At 36.9% G+C, this 22,765-nt stretch overlaps 1 protein-coding gene across 2 annotated transcripts; it reads right to left on the bottom strand.

Moving 5' to 3' along the window:
• Window positions 1-6,699: 6,699 nt before the first annotated feature.
• LOC127622809 (cyclin-L1-like) lies at window positions 6,700-21,538 on the bottom strand. 2 transcript variants are annotated; one of them, XM_052096900.1, is made up of 11 exons: window positions 21,216-21,538; window positions 20,773-20,847; window positions 18,618-18,727; window positions 16,232-16,352; window positions 16,063-16,127; window positions 10,702-10,801; window positions 10,507-10,611; window positions 10,167-10,308; window positions 8,528-8,639; window positions 8,284-8,382; window positions 6,700-7,602 (listed from the first exon to the last, which is right to left on the bottom strand). In XM_052096900.1, exons 1-11 carry the CDS (start codon window positions 21,456-21,458, stop codon window positions 7,182-7,184), a joined length of 1,593 nt encoding a protein of 530 aa, XP_051952860.1. In that variant the 5' UTR covers window positions 21,459-21,538; the 3' UTR covers window positions 6,700-7,181. The 2 variants fall into 2 exon arrangements, with proteins under 2 accessions (XP_051952860.1, XP_051952861.1); XM_052096901.1 differs by lacking the exons at window positions 6,700-7,602; window positions 8,284-8,382; window positions 8,528-8,639; window positions 10,167-10,308; window positions 10,507-10,611 and having other exon boundaries at window positions 10,796-13,952.
• Window positions 21,539-22,765: the final 1,227 nt, after the last annotated feature.

Genomic DNA, 22,765 nt, shown 5'->3' with positions numbered 1-22,765 from the left:
GTTTTTTTCATAGTCTTTTCTTATGAGGTTGCCTGTCCCCGGCTGTGTTTCCAACTTCTTGGGTGTAAGCAAATATGCACATTTTGATTAAAAATTAAATTCAAGTTGGAACTATAAGCTGGTATTTATTATTTAATCTCTCTCTCTCTCTCTCTCTCTCTATATATATATATATATACTGTATATATTCTTATGGTGGACATGGTATATTTCTTAAATACTTACAGATGTGACTCAAGTTATGTGTCAACTCTGTTACCTTCATACCACCCACTTATTAATTTACAATTTCATAAATAATAATAAAAACTGTGTGATTTGAACTCTAAAAATAAAGTAAATGTCAAATGTTTTTATCACTTTATCTTATATATTGTTTGGTGTTTTCAGAAGGGGACAGTCTTAATTTGTCACCCCTGTTACTATGATTTTGTACAGAAAACAACTGATCATTATAAAGTGGATATTTGATTTGAAGAAATATCAGCACTAAATTCTCTTTCTAATAAACACCTTGTAGTGTCATGACCTTGAGCATAAATCTAGTGATGGCTAAATCAAGTGTACATCCCAACATATATTAGAAAAAATCATTTAACTGGAGACATCACTGTGCAATTTCTTAACATTTAAAGAAATTCTGTAGTGATCATAAACTGAACAAAAGACTGAGTGTGACATTGCCTGTAATGAGGATCAAGGAAGGAGTGACATTGTTGTTGAGTGGTCTGTGAGTTGTTTGTTGTCTGACAGCACAGGATTGTGGTAGTTATGATACTTTGAGAAAAAGCTTAAAGCAAGTTTTTAATTCCTTGTGAAAGTAGGATTTGAACCAAGCTAGTTTTTTCCTTCTAGGAGGACATTGCCTGGGAAACTGTATGCAAATTTGGTAATACTTAAAGCAATTACTGGCTAAATCATACCCAGCTGTTAATGGTAAACCGCAAGATTTGACACTCCAAAAAGCACATAAAGGCAGCATAAAAGTAGCCTAATCCATGTGACTACATTTGTAGTCAGAGACCAATTATGCCCCTTTTTACAAGATGTAATATAAGTCTCAGGTGTCCCCAGAATGTGTCTGTGATGTTTCAGCACAAAATACCCCACAGATCATTTGTTATACCACGTTGTTAATGTCTCTTTTTGGGTGGAATCAAAATGGTTTTCGTGTGTGTCTCTTTAAATGAAAATGAGCTGTTGCTCCCCGCCCCCTTTCAGGAAGAGGGCTGTGTCTTTACAGCTCGTGAACAGCGTCAAAAAAAAAATCTTTTCATTCTGCTCTCTGCCTCACATTATTTCAGGTGGATTTTTTACAAGTGATAAAATTGGCAAAATGTATATAGTGTTGATAGCTAAAGTTTATTTAGCAAGTTTCACAGAAATTGCCAAAAAAAGTTTATATACAATAAGAGGCTCGTTGATGACGGTCACTACAGCATACTACATATACTATAACAACAACAAATCAAAACCATATGACTAACAGCGTAAATACCAGAGTTCAGCCATATATGTATGAACCAGAGTCAGACACTGATGAAGGAGAGACTCCGGCAGAAGTCACAAGAATGAATTAGGACGTTTCTGAATGGTTAATTGACACTGCACAGCTGCGGTCAAAGATGAGATTCTTTATCACAATAAAGAAGGTCAATTGTAATTCTAAATCATCCAAAACAGAACAAAGAATCAAGGCTGGAAAATGAAAACCAGTGACTTTATATAAATAAAATAAAAAAGAATTTACAGCTTGTAACATGATCAAAGAAGGCAGGTGTGAATTTTAATATAATAATCAAATGATATCTTTCTGCACAGAGTGCTGCTATTTGATTTGCTCTTGCCTGCAGCAGGAGCCAAAGTGGCAGACTGGTCTGGAAAAAATCATTCTCCATGACTGGTTCAAGGTACTGAACTTCAGATCAGCTAAAATGACTTTAGAAGCCATTTTTATCAGTGTAAGTGGTAACATAGTTACCGCTTTTTGGCTTTGTTTGGCAGTATGGACTTTAAGCTTTCTTACATTATCATTCAGTACCTGATGCTATACTGCTGCTGTATTCTAAAATGTCTAATTCTGTTCTTACTTCAAGATTCTTTCCTGTCTTTTTGCATTTGTTTTTATATTTTGTTTTTCCATTGTGACATGGGTAGAAGTCTGTAAAGGGGTTACGATGGGCAAGGAGGAGGCGAGAACCGGCTTATATAAATACATTATACAAATACAATATAAATAATAGTTTAATATAAAACTCAACCAAAAAGACAAACACACATACAGGTGTCGGACAGCTGTCCGTAAATCTCTCTCTCTATCGCATTGCCATCCTTAATCCCTCTCAGAGGCTTGATAATATTTTTAGTAATTATTCATTTTTTTTTTTTTGCCTAAACAGAAAATGATTAGACTTCTGTTTTGTTTACCCTTAAAAAAATGAACCATTTCACTACAGTAACTATAGATTAACCATGATATTTAGTTACACCATAGTTACCACACAATTAACCATGGTTCAATATTACTGTAAATCAATGGGTTCAGCACACACACAAAAAACATGGTTACTACAATATTACTTTCGTATTTTTTAATGACTTATTAACAACAATTACACACAATTATAAGAAATAAGAAGAAATGTCACCTTTAGATGTTTTTATTTTAGCACGAACTGACTCAAGAAGCAGAAGTGGAGTAGTGTCTGAAGTGGTGGGAATAATGTGAATTTATAAAAATGCATGCACCCGATCTCTAATATTAATACAGTTCATGTAAAATGTGTAAGAATTTAAGTTTCTTGCTGCCGTGGTGTAGAGTACACTGCTAAGAACAATGGTATGGTAACTTCATGTTAAACATGTATTTAAATTAAATGGTGGCATTATTGTTCATTTTATTATGCTACTATGAAAATTGTTAATACTTGATTATTATTCTAACTCATTCTAATTCACAATAAACTGTTAAGCATTAAGAGTCTAATAATGTTCACGTTAACATGTTATCTTGTATTACCATATATAAAATGTATGTTTATTTATTTATTTATTTATTATGTGCTTTTCTGTGTAGAAATATAAATGTATCTTACTTGATATCACGAGAAAAAGGCACCATGGACAGCAGTAAAACGCAAAAAAAAAAGAAGAAAAAAGAGCATAAAATATCAGGGGTGCAATAACATGCAGTATTTTCACAAAGTTTAATTGCATAAGTTACATTTAAATGTATAAACATATATTTATGTTTAGCAGCTAAATATACAGTGCAAATGATAGTTTCTCCGGGGAAGCTTGTGTGTCAGATGCTGGAAATGTCCCACCACTTACTGAAATGGAAAATATGATTGGTTAGCAAATATCCAATTGCATCTGAAATGAACGTTCTGATTGGTGGATCAGCTCAGTCCGACTGTCTGTCTCGCCAGAGCCCCTAGTGCATCCAATAGTATCCAGCTGCAGACCCGCAGCACCACCAGTTTCAGAACCCCAGCGCCAGAACCTGAAGTGAGGGGCGGAGCTTACGTTCGAAACCGAGTAGCGCCACCTAACGTTTTGGAGAGTACTTTGCTTTTATTACAAACGAAACATCATACTTTATACGTATGTTATAATGATTCTTTAAGGTACAGTACAATAAGCACTTTAAAACATTGATCTTGTGTAATATAATTGTATATAGTTATCCGTTTCATTGTATTATGAGAGTTACTTCCTGATCATGATGGTGAAAAAAATGCTTGAAACTTATGGGCATTTTATATAAAATATACTTTATTTCACAAGAACATGTGCAGCATGCATTTTTCTTTATGTAAAATAAAACATGTCAAAAAACTAAAAAGAGAGAAAATTCAGCATAATTTTAAAAGAAACAATAAAAATATATACAACAAATGACCAATTCACCCCTAGGCCCATTTTATCATGACAATCCTGTATAAATTAAACTTAAAATGTATCAAATGAGGAATTCACTCTCAAGCCCATTTTGTCCTTACATTCTTGCTAAAATAACTCCATGTCATCCCTGAACACAAAATGAAATAGAAAGGGCTCTCTGGAAGCTTCTGACTGTTCCAGGAGATTGTTGCGGGCCTTTTCCTTGTGGTCTTCATTCATTCAAAATGTCTCTATAAGAGATGAAAGCACCACACAATAATCTCAACGTAAAAAAACCCCATCAACTATAAGGTAACATTAACTCACAAACAATGCATATAACAGAGGAACGTGGAACAAACACTTTAACACCTTAACAAGATGTCTTCAAAACGTCACCGCAAGGCTCATTTACAACATGCAAAAATGTATCGAACCATCCGTAGAATTTTTTTTTTAATACAGTAAAGTATGACAACATATTGAAGCTTCATTAAGATGATAAAGTTATGCACAAATTAAATATTTAGCAGATAAACGCTGAACTTAATATATGCGATAATTTTTCACAACATGATGTCAAAAACGTTACACAACTCACCATGATCTCCGCCATGCTTGTCTCATTGTCAATAACTCCGCCCCTCACTTCAGGTTCTGGCGCTGGGGTTCTGAAACTGGTGGTGCTGCGGGTCTGCAGCTGGATATGTCTCAGTGCATCTCCATGCGTGTTTAGAGAAAATCTCTGTACAATTTTTTAAATAATAATAATAAAACACAAATCACTCAATGGTTCTGCGGCATTACGTTATTAAATAGAAAACGTTATGGGTCAAATGCTCTTTGTTCTAGCGGCCACACGTACCATCACTTAGCATAAATATATGCAAAATCCTAAAACTTATAGGAGGGCATACGTCGTATGCCTGCATATGACCTAGACTACACACCAGAAGCCGTTTCTCTGATTTTCTATCATTACCGCTACAAGTCACTGATCCTCTTGTTTGAACGTGTCTTGTGACGGAACAAACACTTATCTGTTTGTGTCTTTCAGCATTTATGAATGTTAAGATGAGTGGAAGAAGAAACAGTTCCCATCCTGCACAAGTATAATATAGCCTAATCCATTTTATTTCACTTTGAAGCTTGTGATTATTGTTTGTGGTAACCAAATAATAATATCCCTAGTTTTTTTTTTAATTATTTAGAATCTATAGTTTTGTGTGAGGATCGATATTTTTGATACAACATCAGTATCGGAAGTATCGATACTTTTAGGATCGATCCGCCCATCCCTATCTCTTAGCTTCGGCGCCCCTCTGCCCAGGGTTCTGCACAACGTACAGTTCAGGAATCTTGGAACGCAAAGTTTCGAGTCGAGTTCCCTTCTCTGTGCTACGGCTTACACGTGATGGGGAGTCGCGACTCTCCCTTGAGGGAGGCCTCACTTCAAACCCCTGCCTCATCATTCCAGCACCATCCGGCATCCAATAATCTTGATGGAGAACAACCAGAACTTTCTACAGACCCAGCAAATGAGCCAAAGAACCAAAGCAATGAAATGCAAGTACACCTCCAATTTAATTTTTTAGAAAGAGCAGGGGTGTCAATTAAATATTTTGGGTAACCTGATTGCAAATTGAGGTATAATAAATTAAGTATTGACTTTATAAAGTTCAGTTTTATCAATTACAGTCATTTCCATTCACCTTCTGTTCCAGATCATTCACCTACCCGTTTATATTTTAGTCTATGTGTGATGGAGAAAAATAGGGATCCTCATTATTCGACCCTGCAGCCCTCACTCTCCTTTCCAAAATCTCTGTATATAACAGAACAATGGGATTAGCAAGTGCGGCCTGTGCATGCCTGACCCCCAGAAAGGCCATACATAGTGGGTGGGAATCCTTCAGCGAGATCATAGATCCACAAACGCACAGATGGGAGGGATCCTTCCCCTTCGCTCCGCCACCCCTTGAGCTAGCAGTTGCCATGACAGAACCGGAACTCAAGAACACAGCAGTTCACCACAACGTGCCACTTGATACTGTGTTAATCCTCTTGCCGTAGAGGTAGAAACTATAACAGCTCGAAACATGCAAACCCACCTTGATGCGCGGGTAGGATAGCTTCCAATTTCTGTTATCTGAGAATGACAGTGGTTTATATAGGGAGATGGGACTCCCTCATCACTGCTGTGATCGCTCAGTCAACTGACAGACTGGCTGTTATTGGTGCTTCCAGGATTACCAGTGAAATACCAAACAAATGTTAGAAAGAATTCATACACATCTGGGATTGCATAAGGGCGAGTAAATGAGAATTATAATTTTGGGGATAACTAACCCTTTAAGTTTTTGTACCCAACTTAAAGGTGCAGTCAGAAATACTTTGAATGTCACATTGGACTCACACTGACACCCAGCAGCATAGATGCAGCTTCACTTAAACACAACAGTCTTTTAATTACTGATGCCATAGTAAAAGTTAATTATTCACAGTCAGCCATGATTAATCAACTAGTGAAAGTCAACCAATGACAAGGTGGTTACTAAGACTGAGTAATATTCGACTGGCCATGTGATTCTAACAAGTCAGCACCCATAAGGAGACCCTCTCCATGAAGAATAAAATGATTTTATAAGGTTACTGATAGGACATGTCCTCATCCCATGCAAGTGCTCATGATTTTATACAAGTCAAGACACTAAATTGTCAGCCAATTCGACAGTAGATTTAACAGAAAAATTAAAATAAAATGACAAACAATAATCAAAGGCTTCACAAAAGAGAAAAACTAAAATTGACAGTAGGAATAAGTCACTTTTTATTGAGTAAAAATCAGATGTAAACCAGTGTAACAAAGTCACCACGATCCAAAAAAAAAAAGTCTGCATCTGCAACTGTAAAAACAATATGATCTAATTTTCAGATAAACCAGTTTTCTTTCACCAGTACAGCTTCTTTAATAATTATTCCTATATCTGTGCAAAATATTGGTCCTTCCTGAAAACATTGGTTTGTAACTAGTGATTTTCCCACCTTCTGAAAAAGGTTGCTTTTATAAATCAAAGCATTTCCCATTTTACATCAACATTTAACCCATCTTTACACTGTAAATATGTAGTTTCATAGCCTTTTATAACATTAAAAACTAAAATGCCAAAACAACAGAACTCAAAATCAAAATAAGTATAACAGACAAGTAAAGGTCAGTGTCGACCACTTCTACATCACAATTCAGCAGACGTGCCCGCAGCCACACAGACCTGACATTATGGAGGATAACCCACTCAGCGTCTGTGGCGACTGTGGCTTGAATGGCTGCTGCTGTGGTGTTTGCTTTTGTGAGAGCGTTCATATGAGCGCGAGCGTTCCCGGCGGTCGCGGTGATGGCCACCACTGCTACGTTCATGCTTGTGCTTCTTGACCAAGTCCGAGGAGCTTCGATTCCGGTCGCGCTCGCGCTCACGCTCTCTGTCCCGCTCGCGTGGTTTGCTGATGGAGCGAGAGCGGCTTCGTGAGCGTTTCCTCTTGTGACCGTGTCTGCTGTGTGGGTGCAGCTCATCAGGGCGCTGCTTTGACTTCAAGTGTGGCAGGAGGGGAGATGGAGGGCCGTTGTTGACGTGTCGCTGTGGAGATGGGCTGCGGCTGTGAGAGCGGCTCAGGGAACGAGAGCTGAAGGTGCCTGAGTGACTGCGCCTGTTATTGTAGCTAAAGAAGAGACAGCAGTTCAGCATCACTAATCATAGAGGGTTAAAAAAAATTGTGCAATGTTCATTCAAAATGTTTCAAATGAATCTAAACGTGTCAGTGCTTTCAAATGTAAACTTAATTATTTGGATACTAATAATCAATGTCATTTTTCCACTAAATGAACACAAATAAAGAACATTATTTAATCATTTTAATTTATATGCACCGTTTACATATAAACAGGTAAATGCTACCTACATGTAAGTTTTTTTAATTTTTTTAAAGCATACGAAAAGCAATGCAAGGACTTCCATTAACATTTATAAACTGAATAATGCAAATGAATCACTCAATCAGAGGTTCAAAACAATTAACTGTAACGGACAGTTCTTATGGATTCATAGAAATGAAAGGAGCTTAACTCAAATGGCATTTTGAAATATAAACAAGATGTTGTTGAAACATTGCAGGCTTATTGCTCTTGTGCTTGCGAGTTGTGAAACAATGAAGGATTGTGAAACGCATTTAATGACGTGCGCTTTAAGAAACGTTTAAAAATCTGTTACAATCAGTGCTGTTTTCAAAATGTTGTTTAATTTTTTTCATTGCTTGCAAAATCATTGTTAATATATACAGAATATTCAATATATAGGCCAGCCCTAGTGGAGCAGTGCAATGTGACAGATGAATGGAACTTACTGCCGCCTGGGAGAGCGGGATCTGGACCGTGATCTCGTTCGGGAACGAGAACGACTCACACTCCTACTGTTTCGACCTGACTTAGTATCTTTCCTGAGTCTGAGGAAACAACAAAGATGATGCTAAATTACTCGGTGCTCTTTAATCAAAATACAAGCATTCATAATGAAAATATGTAGAATTTAAACACTGAATGAGCAGAGTGGTTTAATTTGGGGCAGTGGGGCATCAGACAAATACTCACCCATTGTGTGGGCTCTTGGAGCCCTGAGGTCTATCTTCTGGTTCCTTCTTCAAAGCCTTGAGCATTTGAGGGTTTGGAGATTTCTCATCTGCTTTCGTTACATTAGGTGAACCTGATAGGATTATTCAAATGTTAGAATCTATCATTTATTTATTTTTTATAAAACGTTTTCTGTGGTACAGGCCAAGTTGAAGACCCTTTTGAATACATTGTTCACTCAGAGCTAGAAAGACGTTAGAAACATCTGAGCAATGGTATGCTGTTTGCTAGCTTTCAGACATGACCACACCATTGGGGGAGGCGTTTAAAAAGGAGATGCTAACTAATGTGACATTAAAGTTGTATAAATGACTTCATGCCTCATTCTATGACAAGAATACACACAAGATCAGTAAAACAAGCCGTTTTAACCACACTATGATGATTTAAAAGTAATATATATGCAGTAGATAATACATAATTTGTGATGTATACATTCTGCATTCATGGTGCCAAAGCATCACAAATGCAGCTTTGTCACCATAACATGCAACGTTAAGTCCAAATTATATTTCGGTCAGATGTGAATGTACAGGATGACTGAAGCATGTTTCAAACATGCATACACTGAATTTGCACATTTGCACTAATTAGTGGGTCCACAAGGTGATATCACTCACAGTTGTGCCATTGCTGTAACAAAGAATCGCTAAAAGATGTAATCGCTGCTAAACAGCAGATAAAAAAAAATTCCCACAGCATGGTTGGAAAATGTATCTGAACGTACAGATATAGGCAAGTTTGCTAGCCGGTGTGTGACTGATCTTGACTGACTGAATGGGAATTCACTGGTGGCCTCAAAGTAGGTGGAGCTATAGGTCACATCTACAGATGGAGCAATGACTGTAAGGTGTTTAGCAGCCGATAAATAGTTTCCTGAAAGTTTGCGCTGGTAAGCTTTCACAAACCACTCTAACAAACTCAAAAACACCTTCTTTTTGGCCAGATTTTGTTCGAAATGACGTCACACTCCTTCATTCTCATACTTCGCCAGAAGTATATTGGGGCCTTTCTGAGCTGACTTTTAGTGAATCAAAACCAGTTATACATCAGTTGGAGAGGTTACTGAATTAATCTAACTGAAGTGCAAGTAATGACTTTGTAGTAGTTACTGACTGGTTGTTCATATGACAATGTTTGAGTTTTGTTGTGGAATCAGTGGAATTGTATAAAACACTAAATGAATTAATATAATATGTAATTACATTTTTGTTTCTTTAGAAATTGTATGTAATATATTAGTTAGGATAATTATTTAATTGTATTTTTGCCTCTAAAATGTCTGTGTAAACGCCTTAAGCATGAATTGTTTTAAATGTATTTCTGATTTGTTAAATCTGCTCTGTCAAAATCTGACATTATCATATCATTTGGCAACAGTTTGTTGAGGGCAGCAATAGGAAATTGCATTTCTTATTTTTAAGTAATTCTTAGTGCTTATAAGTACAAAAATAATCGTTACTGGAACTGGAATCATCAAAATTGTTAAATTCCGTAGGATTCCCATCTCTAATGCAACTAGTAAAACAGAGCCAAGAAGCAAGACTGCTTTACCATTAAAACAAATTCTAGTGTGAAAGTGTAGGAATGGATGACTTGCATGGTTTGGATCCAGGAGAGAATCCACCCAACGTGGAGAGTGCAGGAGTGCCATCGGGATTCAGTCCTTTAGCCTTCAGTTTGGCTTCCTGCAAAGCCACCTTCCGCTTGTCCACTTCCTTCTCCAGCAAATCATAATTTGGCTAAAAGATTGAGATGACACAAGTCAGAAACTCTGGCTCAGACTAACAGTTAAATACAAGAAAGAAACAGAAAAAAACATTTATATTATAAAAAGAAAAAAAAAAGAAAGAAAGAAACATAATTAGTCAAATTACCCTACAGCTTCAGGACTAGTCAATGAATTGGACTGAAAGGGAATGAGGAGAAACAGGTCTAACCTTTCTTCTGGCGTACAGCTTCAGAGTGGTTGTACAGATATCTTTTATCTCTTCTTCCGTAGCACCAAACAGCAGGTACCATTGCGGACGAGCAGGTAACACTATCTGTGAAAACGAAAGGAATAATGGTGAAGGGAAAAAAAGCTTTGATAACACAAGCTCACAAAACTGACACTGTCAAGAATGAATAAGTACCTGTAGCACTCGAGCAGCGAGGTAAATGCAGGCACAGGCGATGGTCTCAGCTTGAAATCTTACAAACACATTAGTGCGAAGGCTGTCGTTCATGTAGTTCCTGCAACACAAAAGGTGAAGCACAACATTGCCATCTCCCCGTGTGGGTTGTTCTGCATTTATAACATTCCTTACATTTTTTAGATTTCTCACGATGCAGAAAGACGAAAATAAATAAATGGAGAATTGAGTTTAACTTTGTCCTTTTCCTCTCTCTGCCTCACATTCCTCAGTTGCTCTATACCAGCGTTATGCATGCAGGCAGTGTGAACAAGCACACATACATGTCCAGTGCACCCCTGTGCACAAACACAAGCTCACTGGTGTGGGGGGTTGTCAAAAACAAAACATGCAAAAAAGTGACTTAAATATCCAATTCCATCATTTCCTTTCAAATGACTAGGGTACCAGTGCCATCTTAAATAGTTCAACTTTCCATATAAAAGGCACACGAGTTTAAAATGGAAAGAAACAAGGAGCAGGATGTAGCAAAGATGACTGCAAGCGACTCATAACACAGTATGGCATGCGTTGCGTATGGTGACCAGGAGTCAAAGCATGACTGCGAGTAGGTTTGAAGAGCAGTTGCTCTGAGAATGGACAAATTCACATCTTCTGTTGTATTAGGCTAGATGGCTGAGAGTAGACTTGTGGACAGACAAAAATCTTTAAATTCTACCAAATATGGGATGCAAAGCTCTCTAAAGCAGACAGACACACACACACAGTGTGGACCCAAACGTTCTGCTTGCCATCATAGTGGCTAGTATATGTGTATTGTGCTGGAACATAAACACCACAGATCCAGAGTATGAAACAGGTCATTCAAGATGTAGACTGAGCAGAAACAAGTTACTAAACACAACTGGTCATCCAAATGAATGGCAACAAATGTATTTGAAGATATAATTGAATCAAATATTAAAATTCAGTCATTTACTCACCCTTATGTTGTTTAAAACTCTTAAGACTCCTGTGAAACACATGGATGTTTAGCAGAATGTTCACAGCTCTTTTCCAGACATTGAAAGCACTAGTGGTGGGAATTCTAAGGAATTTAATGATTCCGGCTATGATTTCTCTCTTTCAATATCTTAACAGGTACATTAACGATTCTTCATTTTCAGTAAGAAATATTTAGAATTAAGTGCCCTCAGCAGTTTGTTGCCAATCATTTAAGATCTCAAAAGAGCAGATATAAATCAGAACTTGAAACAGAATTCAATAATCGGTCATACCATATCTATATTTTAAAAGAAAAAGAGGCACTATATTGTGTTTAATGTATTTTTAAGGGCTGTCAATTGAAAGTGTTAATTCAGTGCAATTACTTATATAAAAATATTAACAATTAATCATGTCCCAATGGCATAAGAAATATTTTAACCACTGGAGCATTTCAAGCTTGAAACACCACCTGTTCTCAGCAGTGGGCAGTAAGCGAACCTCCAGCTGTGTAAGAAACACGCAGCTTTACAGAGACTAATCCACACTCAGGCATGCTTTACATTAGCAAAAGCACAAGATGAGAACGCATTCTTGCATTAAATACACAGCTGGGTGGAACGCAATTATGAATGCATGGGTGTAGAGACGTTTTTTTAACATTTAACTTGACACAGCGACCCAAGAAAGCTATGTTTATATGAAGTGACACAAACGAAGTGAGACGTTTCAAAAGCGTGCAAGTGTACATCGATGCCACCTTAGAAAAGCCCTTATAATAAATCTGTCATGGACAGATTTACGCATTCAATTGCAAAATCGATTGCAGGCCAATGTAAGGCTTACACTGATTGAGCACTTTATTAGATACACCTGTACACCTACTTATTCATAGATGCCCAACACTTCAAACCTTGAGGCGAATGGGCTACAACAACAGAAGACCATGGTGGGCAGATTATTAGGACCATAGTGCTCCTAATAAAGTGCTCAGTGAGTGTTTGTTCAATAAAATGGAAATAACCAAACTATTTCCTTCAAAAGCCACCTTGTATATTGTTTTCTTAATGCCTTACTCATCTGCCACAATTATGTATTGCATTTTAATGAGCTGAATTATATTAAGTATATATTACATTTACATCTTTATTATTTGCCAATTCCATGGATTCTGTTGGTGTTTTCTGCAAACTACGGTAAATGTGGTAACAGCGGACGTTCAATTTATGAATTATTAAAAACGAATTCACATTCCGAGGTTTAAAGGCCACATCACCACTCAAACCACCTCAGGGTGTGAACTCACTTACCAAAAAAATCTGCACCACTGTCTTAATTTTATAACTCAAAATGTTTTTGTAATTAAGACAACATGTTATTTGGAACAACAAAAATGTTTGGCACTATATCAATACTTAAACTATTATATCATATAAACTTACTTAAACTCAGAGCAAAGCAGAAATTACAGCAGATTAGCAGAGAATGTACATGACAGGCTTCGTTCATGACAGTCAACAGCTGATGTTGTTTCACAATGCTTTTTTTACACTTTCAAATCCTGATTGTTACATGTTTTTGTGCATGTAACATACATCAAAAGCCTTGTTAGCGACATAGTTACTACAGTTTTATTAGAATAAAATATTTTCCAGGATATTTGGGCATTTTTATCATATAATTTACAATGACTGGGAAAACTGCACCCTGTTATCTTTTTGGAGCTTGAAAGCCCATAGTCACTGTATGCCTTCATTGTACGGAAAACAGCATGAACATTCTTCAAAATGCTTTTAAAGAAAAAGTCACAAGTGTTTGAAACAATACCAGGTAAATAAATGAGAGCAACTTTCATTTTTGGGTAAACTAACACTGCAATTTAAAATAACGCAGCACTCAGAATTGAATAAACTGCTTATACCTAGTAAAACCTAGTTGATAAACTTTAGAGATGGGTCAATGAAGTGCAAATTATTCAGGCTTTAAAACTACCTTTGAAATGTGAAACCAAACAATTAAGAGAGAGAGTGATAAAACTGGAGAATTGAGGCAGAAACAAAAATACAAATCCTTTTTGACAACCCCAAGAAAACAAGATGCTGCAGGCAGCTGGAAAAGGCCCCCTTCAGTGATTCTCGGGCAGAGAGCTCTCACTGGATTGGCTGTCTCGAGAAGGGCAGCCAATAGGGGGGGCAGATTCCTGAGGTCATGTGGTTGGAGGAGCAGAGTTCAGAGGTTCTTTATGACACTTACCATCTTGGACTACCCTTTAATCAAAGAGTAGAGAGAAAGGACAGAGTTAAACTAAGCTCTCCATTTTTTGGAAGAAATCATAGCCAAGATCAAGAGATTTAACACAGAAGACACGTACAAACACGCATGAGCCAAGAAAGTGTGATAAGATGAGGGGACAGGAACGTTATGTAAGCGAGGTAGAGTGTTAAAGAAATAATTCACCAAAAAATGTAAATTCACTCATTTACTGACCCTCATATTTTTAAAACCCATACCACTTTCTTTCTTCTGCAGGAAACAAAAGGTGTTTTTTGTAGCAGAATAATCAACCTGTTTTTTCTAGGGATGTCCCGATACCATATTTTGTGGATGAGAATGATCACCCATTTTTTGTTTTAATCTTCCTGAATACCATATCAAAATTGTTTTCTCCAATTTTATCATCAAATAGAGTCTAAAAAAAGACTTATACACAACTTTAATCAAAGGAAAATATGACAATAAATTGTCAATGTAATATTGCATTATTTTGATTAAATTAAGCGCTTTAATACAGAATCTCACAGCACAATCCAAAATACAATATTGGAGTTATTTTTGTCAAAAAAAGGGCTGCAAAACAGATGTGAGATATTGCTTAAAAACAATATAATTATTATTGATTTATTACATAACTACACAGTAGTGATGTATTTATTGCACACTTTTTTTATATTGATATTTAGCTTTTATTGTGACAGCTTTTAATTAAAAGTGAACCCCTTTCAGTTAATTTGTTTTTGATGGTAGCTTCTCATTTCCAGAAAAGCAAATCACTACGTGACCCGATGTGATTAATAAACCGCAAAAGGTTATTTAATTAAATAAATATGTAGTCTGTATGTGCTTCGTGCTACAAAGTGAATAAGCATTATGCTCACTGTCATCTGCTACAAACAGAGAGTGCAATGCTCATGACGGTGTTCCCCGTGAATGAGACAAAGATCTCTAAAAGGTTTGAGGGCTGGGCGATATGGCTTCAGAATTTATATCTCAATATTATACATCGTATTGACGATATTCAATATAAAATGTTGTTTTTTTTTTTTTTACATTTACTGTTCCGCATTTTTAGATTTGCATAATTACTTTATAGAAGTTACTAATGTTTGGAATTGTGGGAATGCTTGAACCTGCAGTACTTCACAATAGAGGTGCACTGCGAGTTCATGAGCCCCGCCGCACAAAGATCAGCGCATTGCCAGTTCATTCCGAAGCGCAGACAAACAATGTTTATCTTTCTTTAATCTATGCCATCGGCGGTTAAATAATCACATTTGATCATATCTCCATTTTGATGTTATTTTGATTAATTGTGCAGCCCTGATGGATTGCGAAATTAGTCTACTGATGCTCTCTATGAAACCTGGCCAAATAAAAGGCTCAATAAAATCATCACGATATTCACAATATTGTTGAATTTTACATCGTCAGCAAAATTATCGAGACACACATTCACAAGATCTCACGTTTGAAGCGTGCAGCACATGTAAACTATATATTTATACAATTACACTTCAGCCTTTGTGGTTTAATAATCACACTAGAGCATAACATGATTTTAATTTGTGTGCAGAATGTTATTATAGGTGTTATTGGTTTTTGGTATCAAAGCACTTTTATGTGCAGGAGTACAAGTACAAAAGCACGGTATCGGACCCTATTCTGAAACCACTATCGGTACCAAGACATCCTGATTTCTTTCCATACAAATAAAGGACAATGGTGACCACAGATGTGAACAACGACTTGAATTTTAGTCTGTTACACAAAGCTATTGTAGGCATTAGGGAGTGTTGGAATATAGCGCAGAAGTCGTATGGACTACATGCGGTCATGTTCTTTTAGAAGTTTGAAAACCCCAAGTCCCCCACATCCGTTTTATGGTAGCTTGGACATTTTTATGGTTTTATGGTAGCTTGGACATTCTGATAAACGTCTCCTTTTGTGTTGCATGGAGGAAAGTCATACATGTTTCAATCATGAGGATGAGTAAATATTGCCAAATTTTCATTTTTACTTGAACTATTTCTTCAATTCTTGGGCTGGCTACACCTTAGTGTCTAGACGCCCAATGGAGAATACTTTTTTTTTTTTACTTACCAGGCAGTCTGGACCAACGTTTGATTCTTCTCACATTCAAGAACTTGTAGGTACATGACTATAATCTAGAAAACAAAGGAAACTGCATGATAAGCTGCCTATTTTTTCAACTAGAACATTGTGCAAAAAAACTAAATACTGAAAACAGCTAATGAAAAAGAGGGCATACCTTGTGTGGGTGTTTGACATGGACGCAGAAGCCCAGCTCCTTCAGCACGCGCCGCTCAGCTTTTATCACCTGGTTTTTGGTGTTTATGTAGTTCTGATCAAGTATCAATGGGCTTGGACTCCTGATTTATGAAGGAACGAAAATGAAATTGTCTCCCCCAACCCAAATACTATTAAATACAATAAAAGAGTAGGCCTATCTTTTGTTTGCTTCATTTTCAATTTAATTCGTTCTTTCTCCCTTTCAACCAACTAAAGGCAACAGGTCCAGTTTTTAAAGACTCCTGTAATTTCAGTGTAAGACATTTAGTCCTGCCACAAGTGACCATTTGAAGAAAAGAAGAAAAAAAGAAAAAAGCTCCACCTCTCACCACATCATAGCTTCAACAGAAAAGAGCTGAATGATTTTCAATTAACATACCATAGAATTAAATAGATCAGAAAAATTCCAGCATCCGCACTGCCATGTAGTTTGCACATCTTTATTGAATCTCACATGATGTACAAGCTGCATGACAGTGTGCATAACTTTCTATTTGTTTCCACTGTGTCCTACGCACCTGCCCATGATCACCCAGGTTATTACTTACAGCGAAAACAAAATCACAAAGCACTAACTAGGTCAATATTGTAAAAGAAATATACAAACGGTAAAATGAAAACCGCAATACACAGAACAACAACTTCTGAGTATCTATCCAAGTAAAAGGCTAATTCGGTCTGAAAAGAGACATAATGTTGAAGACGTACAAGAGACACAATCTCACAGATCATTAGTAATCACTCAGGGTCCATTGCCATTCTGTAAATACCAGAACAAGTTCAAGATCTATTGAATCACGAACTAAAAAGTAAAAATAATTGCACGAAAAGTCTTTCAGAAGTGCATTATGATCCATCGAATCCATTTTAATCACTTATATTATGTAAACAACAGCCAAAACTGCAATCCAAATCAAAACAACAGAAATATTGATCCACCAATGTCTATTATCTACATGACCTTTATTCTTACACAGTTGCTGAAACTAAAAATATCTTAATTGTCCAGTTAGGGATAAAAATAATAATAATAATAATAATAATAATAATAATATTTTTTTAACCTTTTGCAACTCCCATGTCATATTTTTCCAGTTACAGAAATTATTATTAATTTTACCAAACTTTCCCTACTTTACATTACGTGAAAAAACAAACAAAAAACAGTTGCTTTTATTCTACCATGCATAAATTTAAATTGCAACATTACAATATGGAGGAACATTTCGTAAAACAAATAAACAATGCCTGGTGTTTCACGATTTCATGTAAATAATCATGTCTGAGCAAAATCAATACAAAACAACAAGGCTAGTTATTTCTAAAGCTGAACTGAATTCAAATATAATTTCACACAATATCTCTGACAACCTAAATTAAATTCCAAAACAATTTAAAACGGCTTTATATTACCTTTAGATGTGAATTTAAGAAATTTTGGGCCTGAAGCAGCCATTCTAACTATAAATCTACGAGAATGGCCCAAAAAACAGCATGTTCTAAATGTCCCTGTCATGTAAACATGCAGCGTGTGATCTTTCTGTGGCAGCCATGACATGTGCGGTGAGGTGTTTTTTTTTTTTTAATCATTAAATGAAAATTTGGATCATCACCTGTGCTGGCAGAGACAATAAGCTTAAACTGAGATACAGGAGACACCCAGACGCTTCGGACCATCGGCCAACCTGTCGATCCCCGATATCCCAGTGACCGCTTTCAGACCACTGGCTTCTCCCGGGGGAGGGGGGGAAGCGACACCTCGCTCACTGTTGCCATGCAGACTGCTTCATCTCTACGTACCATTCCACATCACCCAGGCATTGGTAAATGTAGCTGGTCGCTGTTAGTTGGTTGCAAGGGAAAAAAGAATTTAAGTTAATACCGTGGTCTTGATTTAGCTGAACAATACTTCCTTATTATCCTCAAATTTGTTTTCAATTTCATTTTGGAATTAAATTTAGTCTTGTAACAGCCCAATTGCTATCATATTCCTTCGATTAAAGTTAAACTTTTGAGCAGTTTGAAAACATTTTACTTGCTCAGGTTTTCAGAAGACTATCCTGCAGTTATTACCAATTATGACTGATGAGGAAACTGAAAAGCTTTAAAATGGTTTAGAATACATAAAGCAAACAAAATGGCACTCAAATTAAGATGACATCTTGACAACAAACAGAAGTGCAAAGACTACACACACAGTTAACATGTTTAAGTGTACCCGAATCATTAGCAATTTGATGACGTTTAATGTTATTCAAAGAAAACAAAATCTGTTAAGGTGGCAGGTTGTAGGCACAGGTAAAAAAAACAGAGGAAACAGTCCTGCAAGACTGAGCCATGCTTACCTTTTGCCTCGGAGCTGTCTTAAATGATGAAAGACATTGATGACGTCCCTTACTCTTCGAGGGGCTTCTTCAATTTTTGAAGCCAGATTAATGCAGGCCATGGCAACAATCTAGAGAGTGAAACAGAGGTGGCAGAAAGAACTTTAAGAAACACTACTGCACATTGGAAACAAAATCATAAATCAAGCTGCTGGACCAATATATTTTGAGATTAATTAGTCTGGTCGATAACTGTGCACACTTTGTAGTGTATATTTTTCTTGGTTTATTAACATAAATGTGCTCTCTTGTGTAGGCTAAATGAAAAAAAGAAAAGAAATAAATCTACAAACAGCATTGCAATGGATAATGCACAATTCCTGTATTCAAATAGTGCATGAATTTTGAATAAATATCCAGAAAAATGTACACATGAAATACAGTCACTCCAATGTGAATCTGCACAATCGTGAATTTCGCAAAATTGACTTCTGGGGCCGGTTGCACCAGCTAAATGTAAGTTACAACTTAGCCCAGTTGTTGAGTAAATGGGCACTAAGTCACGATTTATACACTACTAAATATTTGAGCATTGCACCATTAAACTTGTGTAGAACGTAACCCTATCTATTAACTAAATATTTACGGAAGCCTCTGACCAGGAGTAATGGTTGGGATAAAAAAGTAGACTGAAATTTTATGATAACAATGAGCTAATGTTTTGCGTGACAGGGTTCAGTCCTTTCGACATACAGTACGATGTTGACATTTACACTCATTTACGAGAAAGAGAGAGAGAAAGGGGAAAAAACCCCCATACTTTTAATCAGCTCTTCAGCATGAAACCGATCTAACGGTGCAGTTTTCAGGGTGCATCGACCCGGTTTCAACACATTCAAAATATATATAGGATATTAAAATTAATAAATGTATATTTTTCCAGCCTGTTGTATTAGTATTTAACACCCTTTTTTAGATACAGTTCCTATATATTGTTATTTAGAGTGGTGGTGGTGTAGTGGTCTAAGCACCTAACTGTTAATCTGGTAATCAGAAGGACACTGGATCAAACCCCACAGCCACCACCATTGTGTCCTTGAGCAAGGCACTTAACTCCAGGTTGCTCCAGGGGGATTGTCCCTGTAATAAGTGTACTGTAAGTCGCTTTGGATAAAAGTGTCTGCCAAATGCATAAATGTAAATGTAAATTTACACAGGGCAAATATACTATTTATTAAATATCGTATTTTAATGGGGATATAATTTATTACAGCTGACAATTACGTGAGCAAACAAGGTTTGAACATCAAACGTAATGAGATCAAACTGAAATTCACAGCTTTTTAACACTTCTGTATACAAATTTGAAGGCTGTTAATTGGATGAATACAGGTAAACGTCATATTATGCTACTACGCATTACTTTACGGAGAGCTTACAACCTGCCAGTTAAGACTTGCCTTAAGAACAGGTGGTGCAACCAAATTAAGCACCAACTAAGTTACAAACTTACTAGTAGTTACTAAGCCCTTAGTGTGAACTGTATGTCCCAAATTACGTGAGACCTTACACACAGCTGGTGCAACCCTATCCTTGTCCTCCGCCTACTCCATCTTCACCAAGCGAAGTTAAACATGACTGCACATTAAAACACACTGTTTTTGTCTGACATTAATTCGTAGCCATTTTTTCATTAGTTTAAATAATTACAATATTGATTGTACCATTGATAAATAATAGCCATTTTAATAATTAGCTACATGAATATTATAATTAGCGATAAACCGATATATCGGTAAGGCAGATAAATTAGTCAATATTTTGCCATTTTGTGATAACTGTGCCCGATTTAGTGACTAAAATGGGTTATCACGATCTCGGTCGACCACTCATTGTGATGGTGGTGGTTCACAACCTAGTGAGCTGTATACCTATAAACGGATTTTTTTGGACGTAAAAAAGGCGCCTCTGTTCCAATGGAACGCTCAAAATGATTATTTTCGAACGCGCCCAAAATATTGTCTAGTTAGGAAGTACACTCGTGTTTGAATGACACTAAACTATTTAGAGGAATACAGCAATGTTATTGTTATAATCCGACTGGATGTCACTTACAGCAGCTCAAACAACATGGCTGCCACCCCTTTTGCTTAAAAATGCTGATTTATTATCTTACCTCGAAACTATGTTTCACGAAGGACAACGAGTAGAAGAAGCGATGAAAAAGCACTTGTCCGGTCGCCATAGCAACCTGAAACACAGAATAGCGATTAAAGAACATGGAAATATAAACGCTTCTGTTTTGATTTCACAGCCGCCGGCAGACATTTTGTTTTTGTCTAGCCGATCCGCCGCCGATCGTCAAAAGACGTACAAAATCACTACTATTTCTAACTAGAATACACCTTTTACAAACATAATTTATATTCACTCAATATGAAATAATATCGTGTAAATTCATGGGTGTATTTAATCTGTTTTGTGGGGTTAGATAAGCTCATTCACTTTACGTTACATCATAATAACTTGACATCATTAAATCAGACCGTAAGCATCATCTGACAACTTTGTATCAATCATACGTTCCTTCCGTTTACCCGATCGGTCGGTATAAATTACCTGCGGCATGCGCAGCAGAATCCCGGCGGACTGGATGAGCTCACAGCCCAGGATCCGCAGATAGGTCTCGGTGTGGAGGTCCAGGCCATCCTGCATAGACGGGGTAGGGGAGAGCTTTTCCTCCGGGATCAGAGAATTGTCTATGGTGAGGAAGACTTCAGAATAAACTTTATCCCCGATTAATATGCCCTCGTTGATAGCGAGCGCGTTTTCGGCGGGACCGATGGCCATCGACGCCTCCATGATCGCTGTCGTCGGTGCCTGCCGAAAATGTCCTGAGACATAGAAATAATCTACACCTAGAACAGACAGCAGCACTTTAGGAGATGATTGTTACGTCTGTGAGATTGATCGCTGATTGGCGCAGAGATTTGTCATGTGACTAGACACAAACCAATCGTTGTTGGACTATTGTTCCTTTATTCATCGCTGTCATATTTGGACCAATCACAAATCATTTTAATCCATCACTTCGCGTTAATGTACGTTTCTGCGCCCATACTCGAAAAGAAAGATTGCTAAGAAATGTTAACTCCATTATTGGCGTCAAAAACGTTGAAGGCTCGTAATGGATTGTTTTTTATGATGATGTTGCGCCTTCTATAGACTGAACCAAAGTTCTCTAAGCAAGTCAGTCCACTGTAGGCCATCTTTGGAACACTCTCGGGAGACTATTTCCAGTCATGACAGTGCAAGACCAACATTTAAAAACCGGTCAAAGAGCATATTTCAAATCAGTAGTACAATCTGACAATACTTGTATAATAAATTGTGATACTTTACCTCATATTACGCAAAAAAAATATATATATTCCCGGCTTGTATAGCTAATGAGCGTTAGCGAGTCGCTTGACTACAGATGTCTGTATCTAAAAGGTGATTGGCTCTTTTAACTGTAAGGCGGGAATTCCTTTCAACATCCGCTGACCGTTGGGCGCTCAGAGTTCCTTGGTCCTCCATCACTTATATAGTAGTGACAGACCCATCTCTGCTAAATAATCTCTGACTGAACTTCCGCTAGTCAGTCTAAAATAAGTGAAATTGCACTTCAAGGTGTTTCTGTTTCTAAAAAGTGTGAGGTTGGTCCGGTCTGACGAACAACAACAGTTGTGTACAAATCCGCGGCGATTACACAGAGTTAAATATATTTATTAGAGTATGACATTATACACTATTATTGATAAATACTTAATGTAACGGCACTGGAATGAACGTATCATATTATCAGTATTGTAGATTTCGTAATCTGATCATTTAGTTGATTTAACATGCATTTATGAACGATTACTTGTACAGTTAGTTTCAGTGGAGTCATATACTTTGTTCCTTTAGGGAAACTATCTCTGTTATTCAAATATACGTATGTGCATTTGAAGATGTTCATGTTTATTTTCAGAATTTTAGATTTTAGGTTGTTTCTGGAACGGGATGTTCCAGTGACATCGATTACAGGAACTGCAACAGGTCCAGTGAATCGTACCAGTCCGCAGAGACGTTCCACAGTCGTGTGCCTAACGTCACCCAAGTAGTGATCATCAGTATCGTGAGCA

The sequence above is a fragment of the Xyrauchen texanus genome, chromosome 29 (genome assembly GCF_025860055.1).
Source record: "Xyrauchen texanus isolate HMW12.3.18 chromosome 29, RBS_HiC_50CHRs, whole genome shotgun sequence".
Taxonomy (NCBI): domain Eukaryota; kingdom Metazoa; phylum Chordata; class Actinopteri; order Cypriniformes; family Catostomidae; genus Xyrauchen; species Xyrauchen texanus.
Note: the sequence above shows the minus strand (reverse complement) of the source record. Positions and strands in the feature narration are given on the sequence as shown.

Excerpts from the sequence above, each read along its gene's own strand:
- LOC127622809 (XM_052096900.1), bottom strand. The coding sequence starts at position 21,458 with ATGGAGGCGTCGATGGCCATCGGTCCCGCCGAAAACGCGCTCGCTATC. Across the intron at positions 8,640-10,166 it reads CTCTCCTGGATCCAAACCAT|GTTCACCTAATGTAACGAAA; the intron begins GCAAGTCATCCA and ends TAATCCTATCAG. Across the intron at positions 7,603-8,283 it reads TCCCGCTCTCCCAGGCGGCA|CTACAATAACAGGCGCAGTC; the intron begins GTAAGTTCCATT and ends TCTCTTCTTTAG.